Genomic DNA, 20809 nt, shown 5'->3' with positions numbered 1-20809 from the left:
AATTTATTATTTTTATTTATCATATTTTTTTATAATTGTTAAAATATTAAATATTTCAAAATTTAACGTTTCGTGGAGACCGCCATCAATATATATAGCGAGACAAATGTGGTGCAAGTGACCGCGACCGGAGACGTTCTGTTGAAAAAATGATACATGCGCATTCGCGGATTTGCCGACGTTCTGTTGGAAAAAAAAAAAAAAAAGCAAGTGGAGTAGTAGTTAGCTCAAGATATAGAGCGTTATCACTTCAAGTTGATCAGAATTTGGTCAATTTGAAGCAGTGGTAAGAGGGAAGAGTACTAGTAAGCAAGGTTTGTAAAATCGGGATCCTACGTAGGATCGATTTTAGTTTCACAGGATCGGAAAATCGTAAAATCCTACCAAAAGTTCCTAATTGCAATTAAAGGTTGCAATTCTTTGATAAATTACAAATATACCACAAATATTTTCATTTACTTGTAAAATGGAGCTTCGTATATCATAAATTTACAAAAAAATTGTAGGATCCTACCGATCCTACGATCCTACACGATCCTACCGATTCTGCTACGATTCTATGCGATCCTACAGAAATTAATATGATTTGCGACTCTGAATACGATCCGAATCGATTTTGGTTATCCGGATCGTAGGATCGTACGATCCTACGATTCGGATCGCGATTTTGACAACTATGCTAGTAAGTAAGTACTACTACTACTCCACCCAAACCAAAAGGCCTTTTTTGAGCAAAAGGTAATTTGTTCATCCTTAAATTAGCAGCAGAAGCTTCTTGCGGGAAGTAATCAGAATAATAAGATGATTCCGTGACAATGAATTGTCTTTGAGACGAATAGAAAAGATTGAATCGTATCGAATCAACTCCAAATATTATTATTTTTACTAAATTTTTATTTATCATATTTTTTTTTATAATTTTTAAAATATTAAATATTTCAAAAATTTACGCTTCATCGAAAAAGCAACCAATATAGCGAGACAAATGTGGTCCAGGTGACCGCGACCGCCACTTCGAACCTTGATTCTGTACCCATCAATCTCAATGGAACCTCCTCTGAGGTTTCTCATTCTCCCAGTGACGCGTATCCCTCTGACATGCTACTACTCCTACTTGTATGATATGTTATTCCACCCAAACCAAAAGGCCTTTTGTTTATGCTGCTGCTACTTTTTTGCCTGGTAATTTGTTCATCCTTAATTAGCAGCAGAAGCTTCTTACGGGAAGGTATCAGAATTAAGGCCCTCGTTGTATATAAATACATAGATATATTAGTGCGTAGGACGCAAATATGCCAATAGTAAGCGTTAGGAAAGACCGACGACGACGATGGATGGATGGATGCCGATAATAGATTTGCCGAATCCATGCGTTCAGAATTTTGTAATAGATTTGACGAAAGATTCTCCTCTTCTGGCCCCGCATCAGAATTCACATTTGGCCGGTCCCCTCTCATTGATTCCATTCACCAAAGCAAGCAGAAAGAATTTCTTTCCCATTTCGACTCCTTGTTTGGCTCTGTGGCCAGATTCTGCTCTTGCAGAATCTGGAGAATACAGCGACTCCTAAGCTTTTGCTTCAACGCCTGCAAACAAGACATGGACGTACCCACCCACCCACCTGGTGGCGGCCATGTCCATCCACATGTCCATGATTTTTCTGTTACGCACTTTCGAAATGAACTGGGCTCTCTGTGTGAGCTGGAAAGGTTCCAATCCCATTTTCTTTCAGAAAAGTGTAACAGCGGCATAACAATATAATATAATATATTTGCCATAGTAATCCAATTCAGCACCCAACCTCCCAGTTCAATGGTCATACACACTACTGGCATAAAAAAGGAAGGCTACATATTGTATTGGAGGAGATGCTGAGCGGAAGGAAACACCTGATTATATAGTAAGACCTACACTACACTACACACTGACAAATCTTTTCGGTACAAACGACCTCTTAATGCGAAATCTGTACCTGTGGCTGCTCCTCCAGCTTTAGAAGCTGCCGTTCATACAGTGCATACTCCTCAGGTTTCTCCCACTAAAACAAACAATTCAAGAAACATTAAAGAGGCATGTTAAGGAAATGACGACCAAACACCTTCCATCATAATGTACTAAATAAAATACTTCTATGCTTTTTACCCTGCTCTCGCTTGTTACGCAATTGTAATAATATGGGCATCCATCAGGGCACATATGTTCACTCCACTCGCATTCCACAGAGGAGTCGATGCCAGTAATCGCTCCAAAAGATGAACAAGACAAAGAGGAATTCGGCATGCTCTCTGAAGCGTTGCTGGCACATGCTAACTCAGGCTTGCATCTATTATATGTTGACTGCAGAAACATGGCCGATGCACTTCAACGTCAGGCCAAATCATGCAGGTAGGTTTTCAGGGAACAAATGAAACAGAAAGGCAAAATCCATACATAAAGACAAAAGAAGATTGAGGAACACAGAAGGCACCCCAAACATGCTTTAAAACCACATCTCTACAGGCACAAGACGCAGGCTTCCTATGTGAACAAGATGGGATTCAGTAGCCCTAGTCCAATCGACTTTTACCAACCAAAATTTTGCTCACGTAATCTCAAGATTGGTCATTACTCATGGTTTCCCAACCTTTTGTACTTGTTGCAATAATTTTCTATTTGCACAATTGCATCTTGACTAGTTGAAATCCATCTAAATTGGCTACATCACTTCAAAGCATTCTCACATAGCTCAACTTTTTGATGCCCTAATAATATGCACACTTTATAAGTAGTAGATTCTAGTGAAAACTTTAATACCAACTGGGTTGGATGTCAAAAGTTGGTGCATAATCCCACTGCCAAGAATGTGTTTTCCAGAAAACAGATTATTAAGTACATTTCGCGAGAAACTTAAATTAATCATCCAAAGCACGCAAGGCGCTCCAAGATACGTGTATTGAATGTTTATCTCGTCAAATGTATAGGTTTCACCAATGTGTCAAGGGAAACATGTAGATGCAAGGAACATGAGCATCATCATCCCATAATATGAAGCAAGCAACATTATTAAATATGTTAAAGACTCACAGGATGGAAATCATTATGCACAACAGCTACTCGATCATCCAAATACGATGCAGCCCTGCAATGCACCGGAATTGAAGCAATACATAACCCACAAGACAATGCGAAAAGCGACAAGCTAAGCACGAGAGAAAAATAAAACTAATATTCTGAAATTACTTTACCATAAAAGGCAATGCAAAGCTACATCTGTCCTCACATACAGCGGGAAAAGAAAGACATACCACAATTTGAGTAATTTAGTGGGTAAATCAAATATTTACAATAAAAATGACTTTTTTAGTGCTTAGGGAGGGCCAATGGAAGTGTGATCAAACCTAAAGGAAACTCAAGAATGAAGCACGCAACAAGTAGTGACACTGATAAACCACCAGGGCAGTTTTATTGGTGAAAGGACAAGACTTATCGGAACAAAACCACATAATACCACATCATTCCCAGCAGGCTCAGGGTATAGCAAGAACTAATTGTCTTTTACAGCAAGCCTCTATTCTGTTCCAACCAAAGTCATTTGAAAGATAACTCATGTCAGCTAATAGGCTAATAATAACTGGAAGAGATCATAAGGGTTTTCTGTCAGGACAACTGTAATGTGTATTTGGCACATCGCTAGATTTCCATAAGCAGTGTTCTTATGAAAATAATTATCTGAGGTGATGGTAGAGCTGGAGAGCGACCAACCTTGGACCTCCCAACCTAGGCTTCTTAGGATCCGCAAAACGAACGATTAATGGCTGATTACAACCCTAAGTCACAAGTAAAACGAAATTACATTATAAGCTAAGAAAACTAAGTCAAAAGTCCTAGATGCACTGAGCTTACCCTCATGATGTAGCTGCCATGTAGGCCATTGATTGCAGCAACTGCCATTTCTCTACGAGAGAACTGAACAAATGCACATCCTTGAGAGCAGCAAGGATGTCCACAACAACAAAAAAACATGATTAGGAGAAGATTCATAAACAAGGATGAAGAGTATACAAGATGGTGGCAAGCAGAAGAGACGGATGACAATGTCAAGAGTATTAAAGACACACTGAGAAATAACCTGATAAACTAGTCAGGACCCTGAAGCATATCCTACAGTTAAACAAATTTAACCATTCTGCTTTTACTATGAGAGAGACTTGGGTACATACCCCGATGTTGTCTCATTTCATCCCGCACAATGAAGACATCTTCAACAATTCCAAATCGAGAAAATATCTGACATTAAGAGCATACCGTCTCAATAGAAAAGAACATGCACCATAACTCATGTTAGAAGTTGAAGTTTCAAATGAAAGTCCATTCAAATGCATCACTGTTATTAGGCCGATTTAATGTCACTTACTAAGAAAGTTTCATCTACCAAACTTTTTAACCTAAACTATCTGTTTTTGTGATATTCATCATGATAACAATACTTTTTACATTGTCAAGACCAGCTCACAGAAGTTAAGATTAATCCCAAACAAAAAAGGTAAATAAAAAATAAAAAGAAACCTAAAAGACCACAATCATGGAAATGTATTGAAAACAACATATCACAAGTTTATAGATAGGCCAAATCATTTTCCTATAAACTTCTAGGAGAAAGAGCACCACAAGCAGAAGACCACAAAAGCAGGATAGCAGAAATAGGCATTCTGCAGTACATGTGCCCCAAATTGTACGAGACAATAAGGGATGAAAGCTTATCAGGTGGACAGTACTTCTTCAATTTCTGTATCTGTAGATTGTTTGTTCACACAACCGACGTACAATTTCAACAATTGCTGGTCAAAGCTACCTGCAAGGCATATATGCAGCATAAACATTATAAAACTTCAGAGATGCAACTGAAACAAAATTTTATGCAAACATCCAAATCCTGATCTCATACAAACAAACAAACAAGTCCCAGAAAGCTATAAAGAAGAAAATAAATTCAGAGGCCATAGGTCAGATAAAATAAGAAAAGCAGCTGAACCTCAATCACTTGGACAACATCTACTTGTAGAGTAGTAGTTCCACAATTTTACACCAGTGTTAAAAATAGAGTCAATACAGATAATGATATAGTTCCACAGGGGAAAACAAAAAATTTCCAAATCCGTTAAACAAAATTCACCATATGACATACGCAGAATCCAAGTTACTGGAAGTCAAGACAGTTGCTTACTTTTATAGGGCCATCAAACTCAAAGCAGAACAATTATATGACCGTCACTGGCTTCTAAACCACACTGCTATAGAAGTACTTAAAAAAATCATCTAAGGAAGACACAATCTAAGATGTAACACAAAATCAAAGAAGAAGTCTAGGTAATTAACTTTTACAAGGCCTCCAGGTTCAAACCACCACAACTACAAAAAAGCAAGTATGGCTTCCAAGAAATATCTAAATGAGAGTCTCCTATTCTTCCAAAAGATTTTAAAATATGTACATCTATTTTGTGTTACATCTATTTTAAGATTTTCTTGTCAAATAAGAAAAGACAAACTTCCATTAGACGAAAAAAAAGTCCTGTTTTTCCTCTTTGGACAACAGAATCACCCCAAAAGTATATGGTCTCTTAAGTTTGTGTTCATCCAATTAAACTACAGATGTTGGTATAAAGTGTTACTAAAAAAAAATTTTGAATAAAACTTTTCTCTGATTTTTCTTTGGATATATACATTTATTTTCTTTTAAGATTTTTTTCCCATGATAGACACCTCACAACACACTATGAAGGCCATAGCAATAAATTTTCTCCATCATTTCAAAAACATACTCTACTAATTTCATGTATAAATTTAATAAACACAACCCATTCACAGCAAGGATCATTAAGTGCAGTTGTGATTCGCCAATGTTAAGTGAAACAATTTTCTAGTAGGACTCCCACCACACCATAAATATATTTTGAATTATATATAAAATAAATATGTACTTGGAGTGATTTCAATTTTTCCCCAGATGTCCTATGTATTGAGGGATCAAATTAATGATAACCAAACACAATGGATGGTAAAATATACAAAGTGCTTGATAAAACTTTTTAAGTAACATATGGTAACATTATGGAGTCTTAATTCCATAAGATGATGAATACAGAATGAAAATATGAACCATTGTAAAAATACAAAAACTATGGTTGAAATGAAGTATAAAAGAATTTTATGATTGTTCAAAACATTAAGGGGTCAGAGTATAATACTATAATATGAGAAAAGTTTATAACTTATAACGGATTCCTTGTTATACTTCTTCTCCGCCTGTCCGCCATCAAAAGCTTTCCACTTTCCAGTTCCTTATGTCCCACATCACAAAGTTTCCAGTTCATGTGTTTAGTTTTTTTCCTTTTTTCTAACGGTTTATTTTTATTTCTTTTACACTCTCTTCTTCTCCTCTTTCGTTTATCTTCCCTTCTACCATTCTTGATTTCCTTTTCTTTTCTTCTGATTTTAGATCTTTTCACCCTTTCTCATGTAAGATTTCTTCAATTCTTCTTCTTTTCTTCTCATCCTTTCATGCTACATTTCTTTCATTTTTTGTTTGATTTTAGAGCTGTCAAAAATTTAACCAAATCTCAAGCTTTTAGGGTTGCTATGTTATTGTTAGTCGTTTAGGAAATTATAAAAAAGTCCAAGAAAAAAATCAAAATTCAGCCAAAACAGAAAATAGCAAAAAAACCGATTTTCTTGGGTATTGCCAATTTGCGGTCAAACCGGTTTTTAGATCGGTTTTGACCGAGTTTCTTGCACCTGATTCTCAACACCAACTCAGACTGGAGGACTAACCAATTCACCATTCAACTGGTCAAACCGGCTGGTCCGGTCTGAGCTTAAAACCACAGACAATAACTGTACCAACAAGAAAATAAATGCAACTCAAGTAATATGTGTTTGCCTGCTATTAACTTTGAATATTAGCATAACTCAGCAAACAAGATTCCACAAGAAAATGAGAAGACAAAAAGTAAGAATCATATCCTAAGCTAATTACAAACCACAAGCTAACTACTGAGAATACCTCTTCCTATGGCAAAGAAGTGAAAAAGTAGAACATACTTGTGTCCAGTCTCACCCTGATGAATAAAGTACAGCAGCAAGGGTCAAACAGTGAATAAACAAAATAAAACTTCCATGTCAGAAATTACCATAGCGTTCCTTTTGCCCATCAGCATATCTGACTGTCAGAGGTGCCACTCCCTGCAAAAGGCAGTTAACCATCATGAATCAGAGTGCACAGAATGCCTTTCTTTGGAGGAAAAGCTAGAAATTTTATGACTACCAGAAATTAAACTAACCCCAGGAAATGTATATCGATCATGTAATGCTCGAATGGCTCTGTCAGCTTCCTCTATTGTTGCATACTTCACAAAGCAACATTCTGCAAATAGTATTTAACATGTAGATTAGATCATACCATACCTCCAATGTTCATGCAAGCATATATCGCACAAAACCCTCGAGACCTTGAGTCCTACTTGAAATATCTAACTCATAAAGAGTAGCCAAAAGCAGTACCAATCTGGGATTGCAAGAACCACATCCAGATGCCCCCAAAAAAATCATGGAAATATCAATAGCACTTTATGCACACTATGTTGATACATTGAAATAAACCACAAAATTTATAAATTGGCATGACAAGTTTTGGGTTAATGACACAAAAAATGATAAACCACCAATTGGATACATTGCAATATTTGAAGCAATTAGTTTTATAACCATCCAATGTGATAGCACGCTATTAAGTTCTGGATATCTGATTAGATTAACCACTAAAAGGAAAATAGAAGTCAGCCACTAAATCTGACATGTTTAAATATATATTTCAGATTAGTTATAAGCCAACTCTGCAGGGAGAATCCTGAGATAAATGGGCCCAAGCCATTAAAGACATTGGATTACAGCAACAAAATATGTATATTAGCACATTCCACAATCTCGTGAATTTATTTTGGTTTTTATTCTTCTCTTTTGCTTGCCATTCTTCAGGAATCAAGGAGGGATACTTTTGCACAACACTGGTTTTATACTAACTACAAGACTCAGCTCTCAGAACCTTAACCAAACCACCAAGTTGGGCAGTTCAAGGCTTCAAATTGAACTTTAAAATTCTGCAAGCACAACAATCATGAGGCAGAACCAACTAATTAGCCATAGGACTTCAAACATGACTCCTCCAACAAATTGAAGTGCAACGAAGTAGCCAAAAAAATTTTTTTTTTTTTTTTTTATCAAATTGAACACCATTTACAGGCATGGTTTAAAAGGACTAACATCTTGCGAGAAAAAAAAAAAGGAAACATAATCCAGGAGACCATTGCTTGACCGTAACAAAAGGGAGCTAGTACAAGATGCCATCGTGTTATACCTCCTTGTTGACCAGTCCTTTTATCTCTGATAAGAACAATCTCGACAATATTGCCATGTTCTGCGAAAACAGATCCAATCTGACGTAGGATAAGAAAGTAGCGAAGTTAGAAAAGGGACTATGTGTCCAAAGTTGACGGATGGGAAAATCATAAAAAGTGGAAATTCGAGATGATTAAGTAGTAGAATAATTTTTCTGTAAAGTAACAAATGATGCCAGTAAGTAAAAATGAGAAAAAGATAACAGCCACAATAAATATTCACAATGTTCACCGTAAAAAAGCACTACTGACATCTGTAAATGATGCAGAAACAAGCTAAAAGGAAAAGACGATTACGAGTAGGATGTTGGGGCAAGTGAGAGGGTATAGAGCAATGGAAATGGGTTTGACCATTGGAGTTGCAGCTGAAGGTAGAGAAGCGAATGGGGTTGGTGGCCGTTCCATCATCAATGGGAATGAGCAACAGAGTTGAATAGGTTGAGAAGTAAATGGTGTTGGATTAGTTAAAGGGAATAAAATGCAAATTGCAGACTTACATCTTCTCGCGTGGCTGTTTTTGGAACTCCGGCTACGTATAGCTTCACAATTGTGCAGCCATTACCATAATGATCTAATGATATGATGATATGAGAGAAGACAGAAGTTTTAGTGTGACAGCGTCCATAAGCATCGGATAGAGAGATATCCTAAAAATGAAAGATAAAAAAGAGACAGTGAGAGATTTGGAAGAGGAGGGTGGCAGGGGCAGCGGTACCAGGAGCAGAAGTCCCTTGGAGTTGGAGGGAGTCATTGGAGTGTGAAAACTGCCTCTTGCGGACTCCGGAGGAGGAGGAGCAGGGTGAGAGGGAATGACAAGTGAAATTACTGTCTACCCGGGCAGCTGCTGGGTAGTCATTGGGTTCGGAATTGAAGCTATGGTGGTGACGGCGACGCTCCTGCTGGCGGTTATAGTAGTCAGCGTACGAGGGGTTACCTCTGCTTTTGTTATCGTGACTGTGGGCATGATGATAGTGAGGGTCGGACACGGGGACAGAGTCATCGGAGGGATGCGAATTGCGGAGGATAGACTCGGGAGCTGACCGGTCGTCGCCGCCGCCGCAGCGTTCTTCTCCTCCTCCTCCTCGTCTGTGTGGATCATCCATCGATTTTTCTTTTCTTTTTTTAAAGAAACTTAGAGTATTTATCAGTGTCACACACCGTGGTGCCCGACAACTCCTATCCCAAAAAAAAAAAAAAAGAAGTAAATGGGCAATTTAGTCCCTAAATTCTTGCTTTATCGATTTAGTTCCTAAATTTTATTTCTTAACAATTTGATATGTGAATTTATTTTTCGATTTCAATTAAAAACTTCTGTGGTGCACCATCACCTAAAATCGATCTAGCTCTTAATTGATCATTTGAATGGAGGTATTTTGAAACGTTGCTCACAAGATTGTGATAAAAGCAAGAGAATCATGTAAAAACTCACAAGATTAAATTTTAAAAAAACTTTATTTGGAGATTTTTACATAATATATTTATTATTTATACTGCAGTCCCATGAACGACGTTCCTATAATATTCCTGTTAAATTAATCAATTATGAATCAAATTGGCTTTAGTTAATGGTGCCACCATGAAAATCCTTAATTGAAACTACAAAATAAATTTAAGTATCAAATTGGTCAGAAATAAAAATTATGAATTCAATTGACACAAAGTTTAGGAATTAAATGATCTATTTTCCAAAAACAAAAAAAAAAAGAGTAAAAAAGAAAACCAACTTCCGTCAAAGTACTACATAAATATTTCAACTCTTGCGTCACTACTCTGACTAATGAAATAATCAAAATATACCCTCAAAAGCATATGTCCTTCCCATTTTGCCTTCTTAATTTTTCAATTGGATCAATTTGGTCCTTAGACTTGTTAGTTTCCCCAAATTTACTCCAATGATTCTCGTAACCACAAATTAAATTGGATTTAGTATATGCTGCAGCAGAAGGATATACACATGCCCTCAATGAAATTAATGATTCTACTATAAATACATATATATGTGTATATTTGCACATAAGCAAAAATAAAAAAGCAAAAAATATTTCCTTCAATGAAATCCATTATTTGCAAAAGTTAATTGCCTTCATGTGCATTTTTTTAACCCATATCCATAAATAATTATGACTTTTATTTGTACTTTTTGTGCAAAAATGCGAAAGTTAACTTTTAATTTTGGATGTATTTGGTTGATTGCATCGCATTCGAGAAAATGGAAAATTGATTGAATTGGACAATAGAGGATGCAAAGTAAGCAAGTCACATATTTCACTGGGACATGTTGAAGTTAACCAAAAAAATAAGTTACATTTTACGAATTGGTGCGCTACTATTACTTTACTAGAAAATCTTCACGCGACAAAATTTCAAGCCAAATTGCAAATTTAAACAATCCGGTTTTGCTTCAAAATCTGATGAGCATTTCATTTATTAAAAAAAAAAATTATTGAGCAATGCATTTCGAGAATGTTTTGCTCTTTTTATTTTTGAAATTAGAAATTTTGCATTCAAATTCCCTCGCTCTAATTAAGAATGGCATAATCAACTACTCCCAAAGTAATTGGCCACCAAGAAAGTTTTAAAACTCTATTTGAATTTAGGTCAAGAATCGAATCCTCCTACATTCTAATATTCATGATTTTTTGAAATGTTTGGCCAGTAGGAGCGTAAGCATTCGTCTGAGCCAATGATGAGTGATGACCCCCTCCACCTAGTACAGAATAGGAATAGGTGTAATATGAAGTCTATCATGTCCGATAAAAAAAAAAAAAAAAAATTCCTTTGAAATAACTGACACCCTACCCCGTCGTCGGCTCCTCTCCCATCCCCCGCCTACCGCTCTGTCCCTGCCTCGCACGGTTTTGGTCATTGATTTCAGGAGTTATCATTTGAGGATTAGGAGGACAAAAAATGATCTGCGTGTGAACAGTACATCTCATTTTTACCCAAAGGAATTTTGTCCAACATTTGACGAGAAAAAGCAATATAGGCGAAGGGGAAAGGTTTTATATTTAGTATCATTTTGTTTGTTATGGGTGTATAAAAGTAAAAAAAGAGAGTAAACTGGCATTGAAGTTACACATACACACTGAGGAGTTTGGTGGCAATTCACTCACATAATATGAACACACACAAACGAAGTCGGAACATTGCTCCTCCTGCACTAACAGCCGCAGGCCAGCAGCCACATACTGATATTGGCAGTCTCCAAATCTAAATTGCAATGATGCCACGAAGCGCAATGGATTTAGCGCTTAACACCAGAGAGTTTCTCATACAGACCCTCAATTTCCCCCTGCAACCAAACAAACGAATCCATTACCATCATTGCAGGTAAGGTTGCATATTGTATTCCATTCCCAAGTCTGTTACTTTGCGAGTGGTTTGACGATCTAGGAAGAAACATTTATGGAACCAACCGAGAGACGAGAAATTTATGGAGTCATATCAGATCACATCACCTTGTAGCGCTTAAGTAACTGATCCCTTTTCTTCTTCAAAGTTGGAGTCATCAAATCTGCTTGCAGCTCAAAAGGTTGGGGTTCCAGAATAATCGCTTTGATATGCTCAAAGCCTCTCAGCTGAAAAGTGTATAGCAGCAGACGTTGGGTTGAACACTAGATGCGTGTCTCACAAACAAAATCATATATTTTTCATTTTCACTTTTCCTAGGTACAAGTCATGAGACTGAGAAGCAGCATGATGATGTTAAAGTCACGAGACTGAGAAGCAGCATGATGTTTGCAGTCAAACTTGTAGATGGCAGTCGCATTTTATTGAAGTTTTTAAAAACTAGAGGATTACCCATCAAACCAGAGAAGAGTTTTGAGTTACGTTGGTTTTTCTTTTTTTTTTTTCACAAAAAACGTGTTGGTTATTTATGAGAAGGGGCATATCTCGTTTCTTTCGAAGCAGAACTGACTACTGCTCCACTTCAGATTCTCTCGAGAAGTATCCAAAGTCCAAACTGTTTCAGCTTGACATTAATGTCAAGCTCGGAGAAACTAAACTGAGACCAGTAAGTAGATGGATGGTTCAGGCCAAAAAATTCCAGGAATATAGAACCAAATTACCGCGGAGGGGGGACAGGGGGTTTGGGAGTTGTTCTACTTTTCCAGGTTTGTCATTTGTGTAATAGAGTATGAAAATTGACCTTGTTTCTCTCTGCTGTGGACCTTAGCTCCTGTAGGATAAGGTCTTGCAGCTGGTTGAGCGAGCACAATCCGGAAAAGGAGTCTTGATAGCCTTTATGCCGTGCCCATTTTACCGTGTTCTCCTCATGTGGTACCACAACAGCAATCAGCATTGACTTAAAGCTATCTCCATACACCCAGATCTAAAAGACAAGAATCATCAAACATAGGCTCAACGTGCATGGTAGCTGAGCAATCGATATAATACTACAACTAGTATAATCTGATTATATGAATCAGAAATTTGATACTTACATCTTCAATTGTTGGCGAAACACAATAAACTTTTTCCAGATATTCAACTGCAACATATTCCCCTTGAGATAGCTTGATAAGATTTTTCTTTCTATCAATAATCGTTATAACACCATTTTCTGACATCTCTCCTATGTCACCTGATTCCATCAGAGGATGAAATGAATAAGAAAACATACAGTTCAAACAAATTTCTACTAGGAAAGAAAGAAAAGAAAGAAGAAAAAAAAAAGAATCACCTGTGTGGAACCACCCATCTCTTATAGTTTCTCTTGTTAATTCCGGGTTCTTGTAGTATCCTGCAAAAGACATCTTCCCTCTGACACAAATCTCACCACAAGGACGATCTCCAAGTGGATAGTAGCCCATTTCTGGGACTTCCTCCAGACGAATTTCGTTGTATACAAATGCAGAACCAACTGTTCCGATCAAGCACATTTCATCGGGAAAGCCAAGGCTGGCCAATCCACAAGTCTCCGTCAACCCTGGATAAACAAAATTGCACCGCTCTAAGGAGCATATAGAAATTTAAACACAAAAGTGAGATTGACTGCATGAACTTGCAAAATTATAAATAATTTCTTGCCTTGAATTTGATACTTCCATTGGCAAGTTTCAAGTATATCACAACGAAACAAAAGTCATCTGGAAGAGTATATGCACATAATAGTTGCATCAAATGTGTTAGGGTTGTCAATTTATGCACCCTAAACATTTCTGGCAATTCAATAACTATACTTAAAACTTTGACTGTTTTGACCTTATTGGTTCAATCTTTCATTCTTGGACTGAAACTGTCCAATTAAACATTTGTACTTCAAGAGTAATGTGAGCATAATCTAATCTAGAGTAAGATCGTAATCTGGGAATCGTCTGCTGCTATTTCGAGGATGTATTTATATACTGCATCAAGGATAAACCAGTAAGCATAGAAACCAAAGATGGTTGAATCAGCTCGAAAAGTTAAAAGAGCAGTCACATAAATCAAGTGCTATTCATGAGTTCAAAAATATAACTTTTGAGGAACTTGAACACATCAACTGTAAGATAAGGTATGAGTGACCAAATTAATGTGAGGAAAGACTTTCACCTTCACAGAATATAGTGCAGTGTTGATAGGTAACTAGGAAAGAGATGCTTTCTATTAAGCATAAGTTGTTTACCATAGCCTTGCAAAACAAAAGCACACGACGTGACCCGCAAGAATTCTTCCACCTCACTGCCTAGTGGTGCACCACCAGAAACTATCAGACGAATCCGGCCACCTAACCTGGCCTTGACCTAATTACCAAAACAAAGAAAGAGATAAGTCAATAGATCACGTTGTTTTTGCTTGACCATCAAAAGAAGTTCCCTCCAAGGTGGGAAGCTATTTCGAGGGTACTTAATGGTTTAAGCTCTCTTGGTGACAACCTGTTACAGTATATCAACAAAATTTTGCCCAATAATCATTAAAAGTCAGGAAGTAATCTCATAAATCTACACCACTGGGTAAAAGGCTTGAGGTACAATTCTTTAATGTCTGCCTTATCCAGAAATCAATTAAAACTTCGAAGCGATAGATCTTCTTGTAACATAAATAAAAGGACATGTACGACCTTCCTAAAAGCTAGAAGATCTGCTATTGGAGATGCATGTTTCTGTTTGTAGCCTCGCTTCATCCAGTTAAGCTTGCTGAGACAAGGCAGAATCAATTAGCATGCAGGGTTAGAATGTTACAGGGGAAGTATGAGCAAAACGACCACTTAGTGAAGAACAGGGAACGACACTAATGAAAATATTTACTAGTTGTAAAGCATGCCAAAAATTTTCCTCCTCACTGGATTGAGTTCTTCAAGTGCTTTTAGCACACCTGCAGGACAGACAACAGCATTTTCTAGCTAAAAATGTTCCAGAAAATATGCAGAGATGATCAAAGACTAGTAAATTTCCTTGCCTTCGTGCACCCTTTCAAAAACTCGAGGTACTCCAGCCAGAAAAGTTGGCTTCAACTCCATTAGATCATCCTGTATCTCACTGATATCCTTGATCATGCACAAGCACTGGGATTAGCTATTTGTAAATTATTGTTGGACTATGTGAGGTCGAGAGCTACAGCTTAGGGTTTGGTTACTGAAAAGCTTGAAACAATTAGATGTGAGAAGAACTATATGACATCAGAATCTTCAAACAAAAAAAAAAAAAAAGGAAAGGAAAGGGAACCGATACAAAACTAAAGGATTGTCATTTTTTGGTTAATCGGATACTCCTGTTTTTCATCTTTTGCACCAGAGTCACCAATGAAGCTTGCATTTCAACACCTCTCTATACTTTTCTTTTCACTTTCTAGTCAAACCATATCAAATACTTAAAGCAAGAAAAGTATAAGTAAAAGCAGATGATGGGAGTACGCTGTGCAATAGAATGAAGTCTTACCCCATGATAGTAACCAACAGAAGCACCCTTGTGGAAAAAGTATTCCTCAATCATGCGATCAAGGATGTGAGCAAGAGGGAGAAAAGATATGTACACATCATTCGCTGTCATCTGGCCAGATATCCAACCCAAAATAATTTATACAGGATGCAGGAGAGAGAGAAATATGAAAAAAATTAAAAATAAAAAAAGGAGAAAAATATATGAATCAATAATAAATAGGAAAAAGATTTAGGCACAAATATTGATATATCTGGATCATGCACAACTTTGAAGAGCAACGAGGTAGATTTTGCAAAGCAAAACGTTCAGGCAACTTGAAGGTCAACTTAGACAGTGTTCAAGAAGTACAAGATTCCATATAGAGAGCATGAACGTGTATGATCTGCTAAACAGGTTGGACATACCTTATCTTCAAATTGTTCCATGAAAATATCAACCCCTCTGATGCATGTTGAAATGTTTTCATGAGTCAATATAACACCTTTTGGATTTCCACTGGTTCCACTAGTGTACATTATTGTACAAATATTAAATGGCTGCGGTGGCAAGAGATCTGAGGGATTCTCTTTTCCCTAATAAAAGAGGGTAAAAATTCTCAATTGGCAGTATGGAACTAAATGCTACTTTGACATGCATGGAAATTGAAGAATACATCCAGAGTGCATAAAAGATGAAGCCATTGCAATGGGAATTGAACCAAGAGTTACATGAAGACCGCAGTAAAAAATTAAAAATAAAAAATAAAGTAACACTTGTACAAATTTTACGTTTCGACCATTTGAACACATTCAAAATGTCTCAAAAGAACATCATTTCAATAATGCACTATATACATAACCAATCTCCTAACGTACAGAAGCAAAACAAGTTATCATATTACAGATCAAGTGCCAAAAAAGCATGTTTTGACTTTAATTGCCTAAGTGAAATAATTTAGGCAAATCATTTATCATCAAAGTGTGCAAGGCACACCTTGCGAGCAGACGATGTGGTAAACAAATAGTCCTACTTTCATTTCCTAACGTCACCTACTTGATGTATTGGAGACAGGCTAGGAAAGTACAAGTGGTGCTCAAAAGTATGGTTAAGTCCCTCCTTAAAAGCCTGATGTTGATAGCCCCATGTTTATAAACAAAAAACTTTGGAGGTTTTCAAAAACAAATAAATAAATAGAATCTGAAACAGACTTGATGAACTCTGCCTGCCTGTACATATATATATATATATATATATATATATAGTTAAAGGAGTGATCCTGAGAACGATAACTTAAAGGATATAGCTATCATGTGTGGTTGGTGCACAGAACATTTTTGCAGATGCAGGACTAAAGTCCTATCAGCCGTTTCCTCTCTCACCAGAATGTCAGTCCCACTTTGTCAGACAAGAAGCTGTTGAGAAGAAAATATAGCATTTGCAAAAGAAATTAAAAAAAAAAAATCCTAAAGAAGTGAGAGACTTGCCATTCGAACAAAATCGTTCCAAGAATATGATTTCAGTCCAATGGAGGCAGCTCCGTCCTTCTCTTCCTCTGTCATGGAAGTGAAGCAAACTATCACTGCAACAAGGAAAGAGGAAAACTTTTAAGAAGGCGCTTTCCAGTTGCACAGCAAGAATTTAATTACAAAAAAAAAAAAAACTCACATTTCAGTCGTCGAGCATGCTTGCACCTCAAAAGCTACAAGGATAACAGATTTGTGTTGTGTTAAAAGCTATGATACGAATTAATTAAAAAAATAAAAATAAAAAGGTCAAGTATTATGAATAAACTTACTTCTTTCACTTTCTTATCCTGTACGAAAACGAAATCAATATCTGCATGATCTATTATAAAATCAACAGCTCCTGGTCCTGCTCGATCGCACAGAGAAGCGAAAAGTAGAACATCAGTCAGTCGTTTGTAAGCTCAAATACCTGAATGAAGCGACGAGTACAGGTACGCTTCTCAACTCAGTTACATTGCCTCTTTGCATATGGCATGATATTGGATGCAAAATGGGAAAGAAATAGAGGAAGTAGCCATGCAAATCTAACCGAAATTTCTGCCAACACCAAAAAATAGTAGTAGTTTCATCCTCCTGTTTCATTAGTTTAGACCTGGATTATTTTTAAATGGTTATTGAACATGTTGTAACAAGTAGTAGAGAACTCTCAAAAGTGCAGTTTCTGTTTAATTATTGAGGAGGAAGACTTTAATATATGTACAGGTTAGGTTAGAATTAGAAAGACGTCCCCGCAAGTTGGGGGAAGAGGAAGAATACAGAAGCATCAAGCGGGAGCAGCAGCTGAGTGAGAAAGCTTGAAATGAAAGCAACAGGTTTTTAAGTTTTAACTCTACCGAGAGTGTCGTAGAGAGGGACGCAAATCAAACTCTGGGAACTGCAGGCCTGCACGACCAACGCATTCCAAGTTAATAGTAATACTTTTGACTTGTGCGGGGACTCTGTGTGTGTGTGTGTGTGTGTATATATATATATAGTAGATAGTAGTAATAATTAGAAACGAAGAAAGTTTCCAAATGCAAAAGCAAACCTCCATGGCGACAATCCACTGCGGGCAATTTGATCCATAGATGCCCACCCGGGCGCCCTGTAATTGACCCAACCAAAGTTTTCATTAATAAATCTAAGTAGGTGATTGAGCATTTCTAGTCTGGAAATTCAATTATAAATTGGCATCGAGCAAGAAGGAGGAGGAGAAGAAAAGTTTCCAAATGCGCACTAGCTGCTAGTGCTTCCTTCTTACTTACAGGTTGAATGCCCTGTGCTCGTAGCGCTGAACCAGCACAAAGAGTTTCTCCGTAGACTTCTTCGTAGGTTTTCCAGACATAAGGGCCCCACTATATATAGACCCAACCCCCAAAAAAAAAAAAAAAAAAAAAAAAAGCTTTGTTAAAAAAATAAAATTCTGAGCATGCAGATGCAGTGAAAGCAGAAGAAGAAGACTGAGAATACAAGCCGGGCAGGGTGTGGTAGGCAATGGATGGATAAAGAGTAAAGACCTTGTGATCGAGAAATGGACGCCATCCTAGCATTCTATTTCCTGGATATTTTTCAGCAGAGGCCCTGTACGCGCAACATCCATCAATATCCATTTTAGAAGAGACTACTGATAAAAAGCTATACATACACATGCATTAGTAAGAAGAAGAGCATAGCGGTATTCTGCGGAACGAGTGGGTTAAAGAATGAGGAGAGAGATCTAGAGTAGTGATGGTAAGTGGTAGGCTAGGAAAATTGATCGTCGAGATTGTAAAATTATTACTCCCCCTACGATCAATCGATTAATTGATTACCTAAAGATTTCCCAAGCTGTGGATAAATGGGGATCGATGGGCGGAAAGTGATGGTGGGCTAATAGATTCCGATAGACGGGGCCAACGGACGGCAGGCCTTCCCGGCCCTCCCTTCCTTCTTCCACCTTGACAGCAAACATCTTCTTCATGGCGCAGCAGCAGAATGCCAGAAAAATCTTAAAAAGAGAAGAAAGCAAGAAAAATGTTTGGCGGAGTGGAAGCTCAAGCTACTTAAAACATTAAGCCACTTGTGAGTTGTGACAGCTCGGCGATGAGTTATTACGTTATTCATATTTGATAATGACATCCAGCGACAGCAAAAGTAGAGTGTGTGTGTGTGTGTGTGTATGGTAATAGCTGGTTTGAAAGATTCACATAAAGCTTATGAGTAGTAGTAATTAAGTAGCACTAGTGAGTACATATATCATGGGATAGGAGGAGGTAGGAGGAGTGGAGCAGCAGTGGAAGCCGCCAAGGTAGGCAGATAGAGAGTAATCACGGGAAAGAGAGTGGAGTCGAGTCGACAGGGAGGAGAGGGAGAGAGACTTGTAACTAACACCCACCTTCTGCATCTTCTGCTTAAATGCTGGCATGTAATGAGTATGGGGGCCGGCCCAAACTGTGTATACAGTAGTAGGAGATGTTCAGAGATTAGTAGTAGTAGTTGGAATGAGAGAGTATGGAGCAGATGATGAGATGGTACTCCAATTATTAATTATTAAGTAAGTAAAGGAGGGAGGGCTGCCCTGGTGAAATGCATCGATCCAGGGGAATGCCACAACACAAAAAGAGCATAATTCGATTTTGGTATCAACAGAGAGTTTCGAACCCTGATCACACAGTATCGGGACCTAATGAGGCAGCCCCAACACCAGCCGACCTGAGGGGCACCTAGCTACTCCTTATAATTATAATTAGCTACCAAATGAATCAACCCAAAATCCCAATGGCCCCAACTACTAGTACAATACACACAAGTCTTTATCTTACTAATAATTCCCACCTCATATTTCCTTTTCATTCTCGCACCACAATTTGTTTGGACAGAGGATTGTTTGTTAAAATTTATTTGCTTAACACATCATCATTACAATTTTTAACACATTTTTTTATCTTTCAAATTACCTTTTTATCTCACATATATTACATCACAAAAAGTGTTACAGTAAAAATATCTCAAATAATTTACAATCCAAACAGATTTAGAGCAGCACGCACAGGACTCTTGCTGTTGCTGTGCATCTTATAATTTTGAGCGGATGGCCACTGAACTTTTGGAATCGTCGAATTTTCATTATTGAACAATTTAAAGTTTGGATTTCGGAATCGTTAACTATACCTTTATCTTTTGTCTCATGAATCGTGCGGACGTTCAGATCTGGCATGGTTAACGATCGGATCTAACGGAATGACTCGAAACCTAAACTTTAGATAATTCAGTGATCAAAATCAAATTTTTAATAATTTGCTGACCAAAACTCAAACGATTCTAAAACTTTAATGGCCACTCAAATAATTTGCCCTATAATTTTGTTTGTCAGGTGACAAGATTTGATTTAATTGGCGGACAGAAGCAAATTAAATACGAACTCCACAACTTCACTATATTGTCACGAAGGTAGTTAAGACTACGTTCACTATATTGTCACGAAGGTAGTTAAGACTACGTTGCAATGCCCGGCCTTGTTTGGATTGCTTGTTTCCGTCGAAAAATATTATCGTTTTCCGTGATCACATTTTCCTATCACATTTTTCCCTCACATATATCAAATCGTTACAGTAATTTTTCCATAAAAAATGACAAAAAATACAATCCAAACACAACCTGAGATTTTCTCAATAAAAAAAGAAGCAGAAGAGGTTACCAAGTCATTGAATTTGTTTTCGTATCCTATGAATCACGAATCGTGCATATTATTTATTCCAATCTCGATCGTCCTCCTCCTTTTTTTCAGTTCGATGTCACCTCACCTCTGTCGTAACTCATAAGCGTAAGGATTACTACTATAGAATTTTTTTTTTTTTTAGAACAGGAAAGAGTCTCTGGGCATCCGTATATCAATCAATCTGTCGGCTACATCCCACTTCTTCTTTTCTTTGTATCTAAGCTTGTCAGCCACACCAATAAATAACGTTCAATTCTCTCTCCAACAATAAATGAACATCATATCTGTAATACCTGCAACGCGCATCAGGATGTTTGCGTGTCGCAATTCAATAAA

The 20809-nt window shown here is 37.3% G+C and overlaps 2 protein-coding genes across 5 annotated transcripts; both read right to left on the bottom strand.

Annotated features, from left to right (window-relative positions):
* Window positions 1–1744: 1744 nt before the first annotated feature.
* LOC113735848 (flowering time control protein FCA-like) lies at window positions 1745–9561 on the bottom strand. 4 transcript variants are annotated; one of them, XM_027262828.2, is made up of 12 exons: window positions 9145–9560; window positions 8927–9000; window positions 8390–8468; window positions 7317–7399; window positions 7167–7218; window positions 4755–4831; window positions 4200–4266; window positions 3883–3962; window positions 3742–3806; window positions 3064–3118; window positions 2143–2337; window positions 1745–2038 (listed from the first exon to the last, which is right to left on the bottom strand). In XM_027262828.2, the coding sequence occupies exons 1-12, from the start codon at window positions 9530–9532 to the stop codon at window positions 1955–1957; spliced, it is 1299 nt and encodes a 432-aa protein (XP_027118629.2). In that variant the 5' UTR covers window positions 9533–9560; the 3' UTR covers window positions 1745–1954. The 4 variants fall into 4 exon arrangements, with proteins under 4 accessions (XP_027118629.2, XP_071922645.1, XP_027118641.2 ...); XM_072066544.1 differs by lacking the exon at window positions 9145–9560 and adding an exon at window positions 8727–8794; XM_027262840.2 differs by lacking the exon at window positions 8927–9000 and having other exon boundaries at window positions 9145–9328.
* A 1851-nt stretch (window positions 9562–11412) lies between these two features.
* On the bottom strand, window positions 11413–18849 carry LOC113735869 (long chain acyl-CoA synthetase 1-like). The gene is made up of 19 exons (XM_072066503.1): window positions 18588–18849; window positions 18294–18357; window positions 18042–18131; window positions 17825–17881; window positions 17631–17679; window positions 17067–17143; window positions 16937–16970; window positions 16756–16850; window positions 15697–15864; window positions 15290–15400; window positions 14811–14898; window positions 14660–14726; window positions 14473–14548; window positions 14038–14155; window positions 13114–13359; window positions 12875–13014; window positions 12580–12762; window positions 11888–12007; window positions 11413–11721 (listed from the first exon to the last, which is right to left on the bottom strand). Exons 1-19 carry the CDS (start codon window positions 18734–18736, stop codon window positions 11674–11676), a joined length of 1980 nt encoding a protein of 659 aa, XP_071922604.1. The 5' UTR covers window positions 18737–18849; the 3' UTR covers window positions 11413–11673.
* Window positions 18850–20809: the final 1960 nt, after the last annotated feature.

This window comes from Coffea arabica, chromosome 1e (genome assembly GCF_036785885.1).
Source record: "Coffea arabica cultivar ET-39 chromosome 1e, Coffea Arabica ET-39 HiFi, whole genome shotgun sequence".
NCBI lineage: Eukaryota > Viridiplantae > Streptophyta > Magnoliopsida > Gentianales > Rubiaceae > Coffea > Coffea arabica.
Note: the sequence above shows the minus strand (reverse complement) of the source record. Positions and strands in the feature narration are given on the sequence as shown.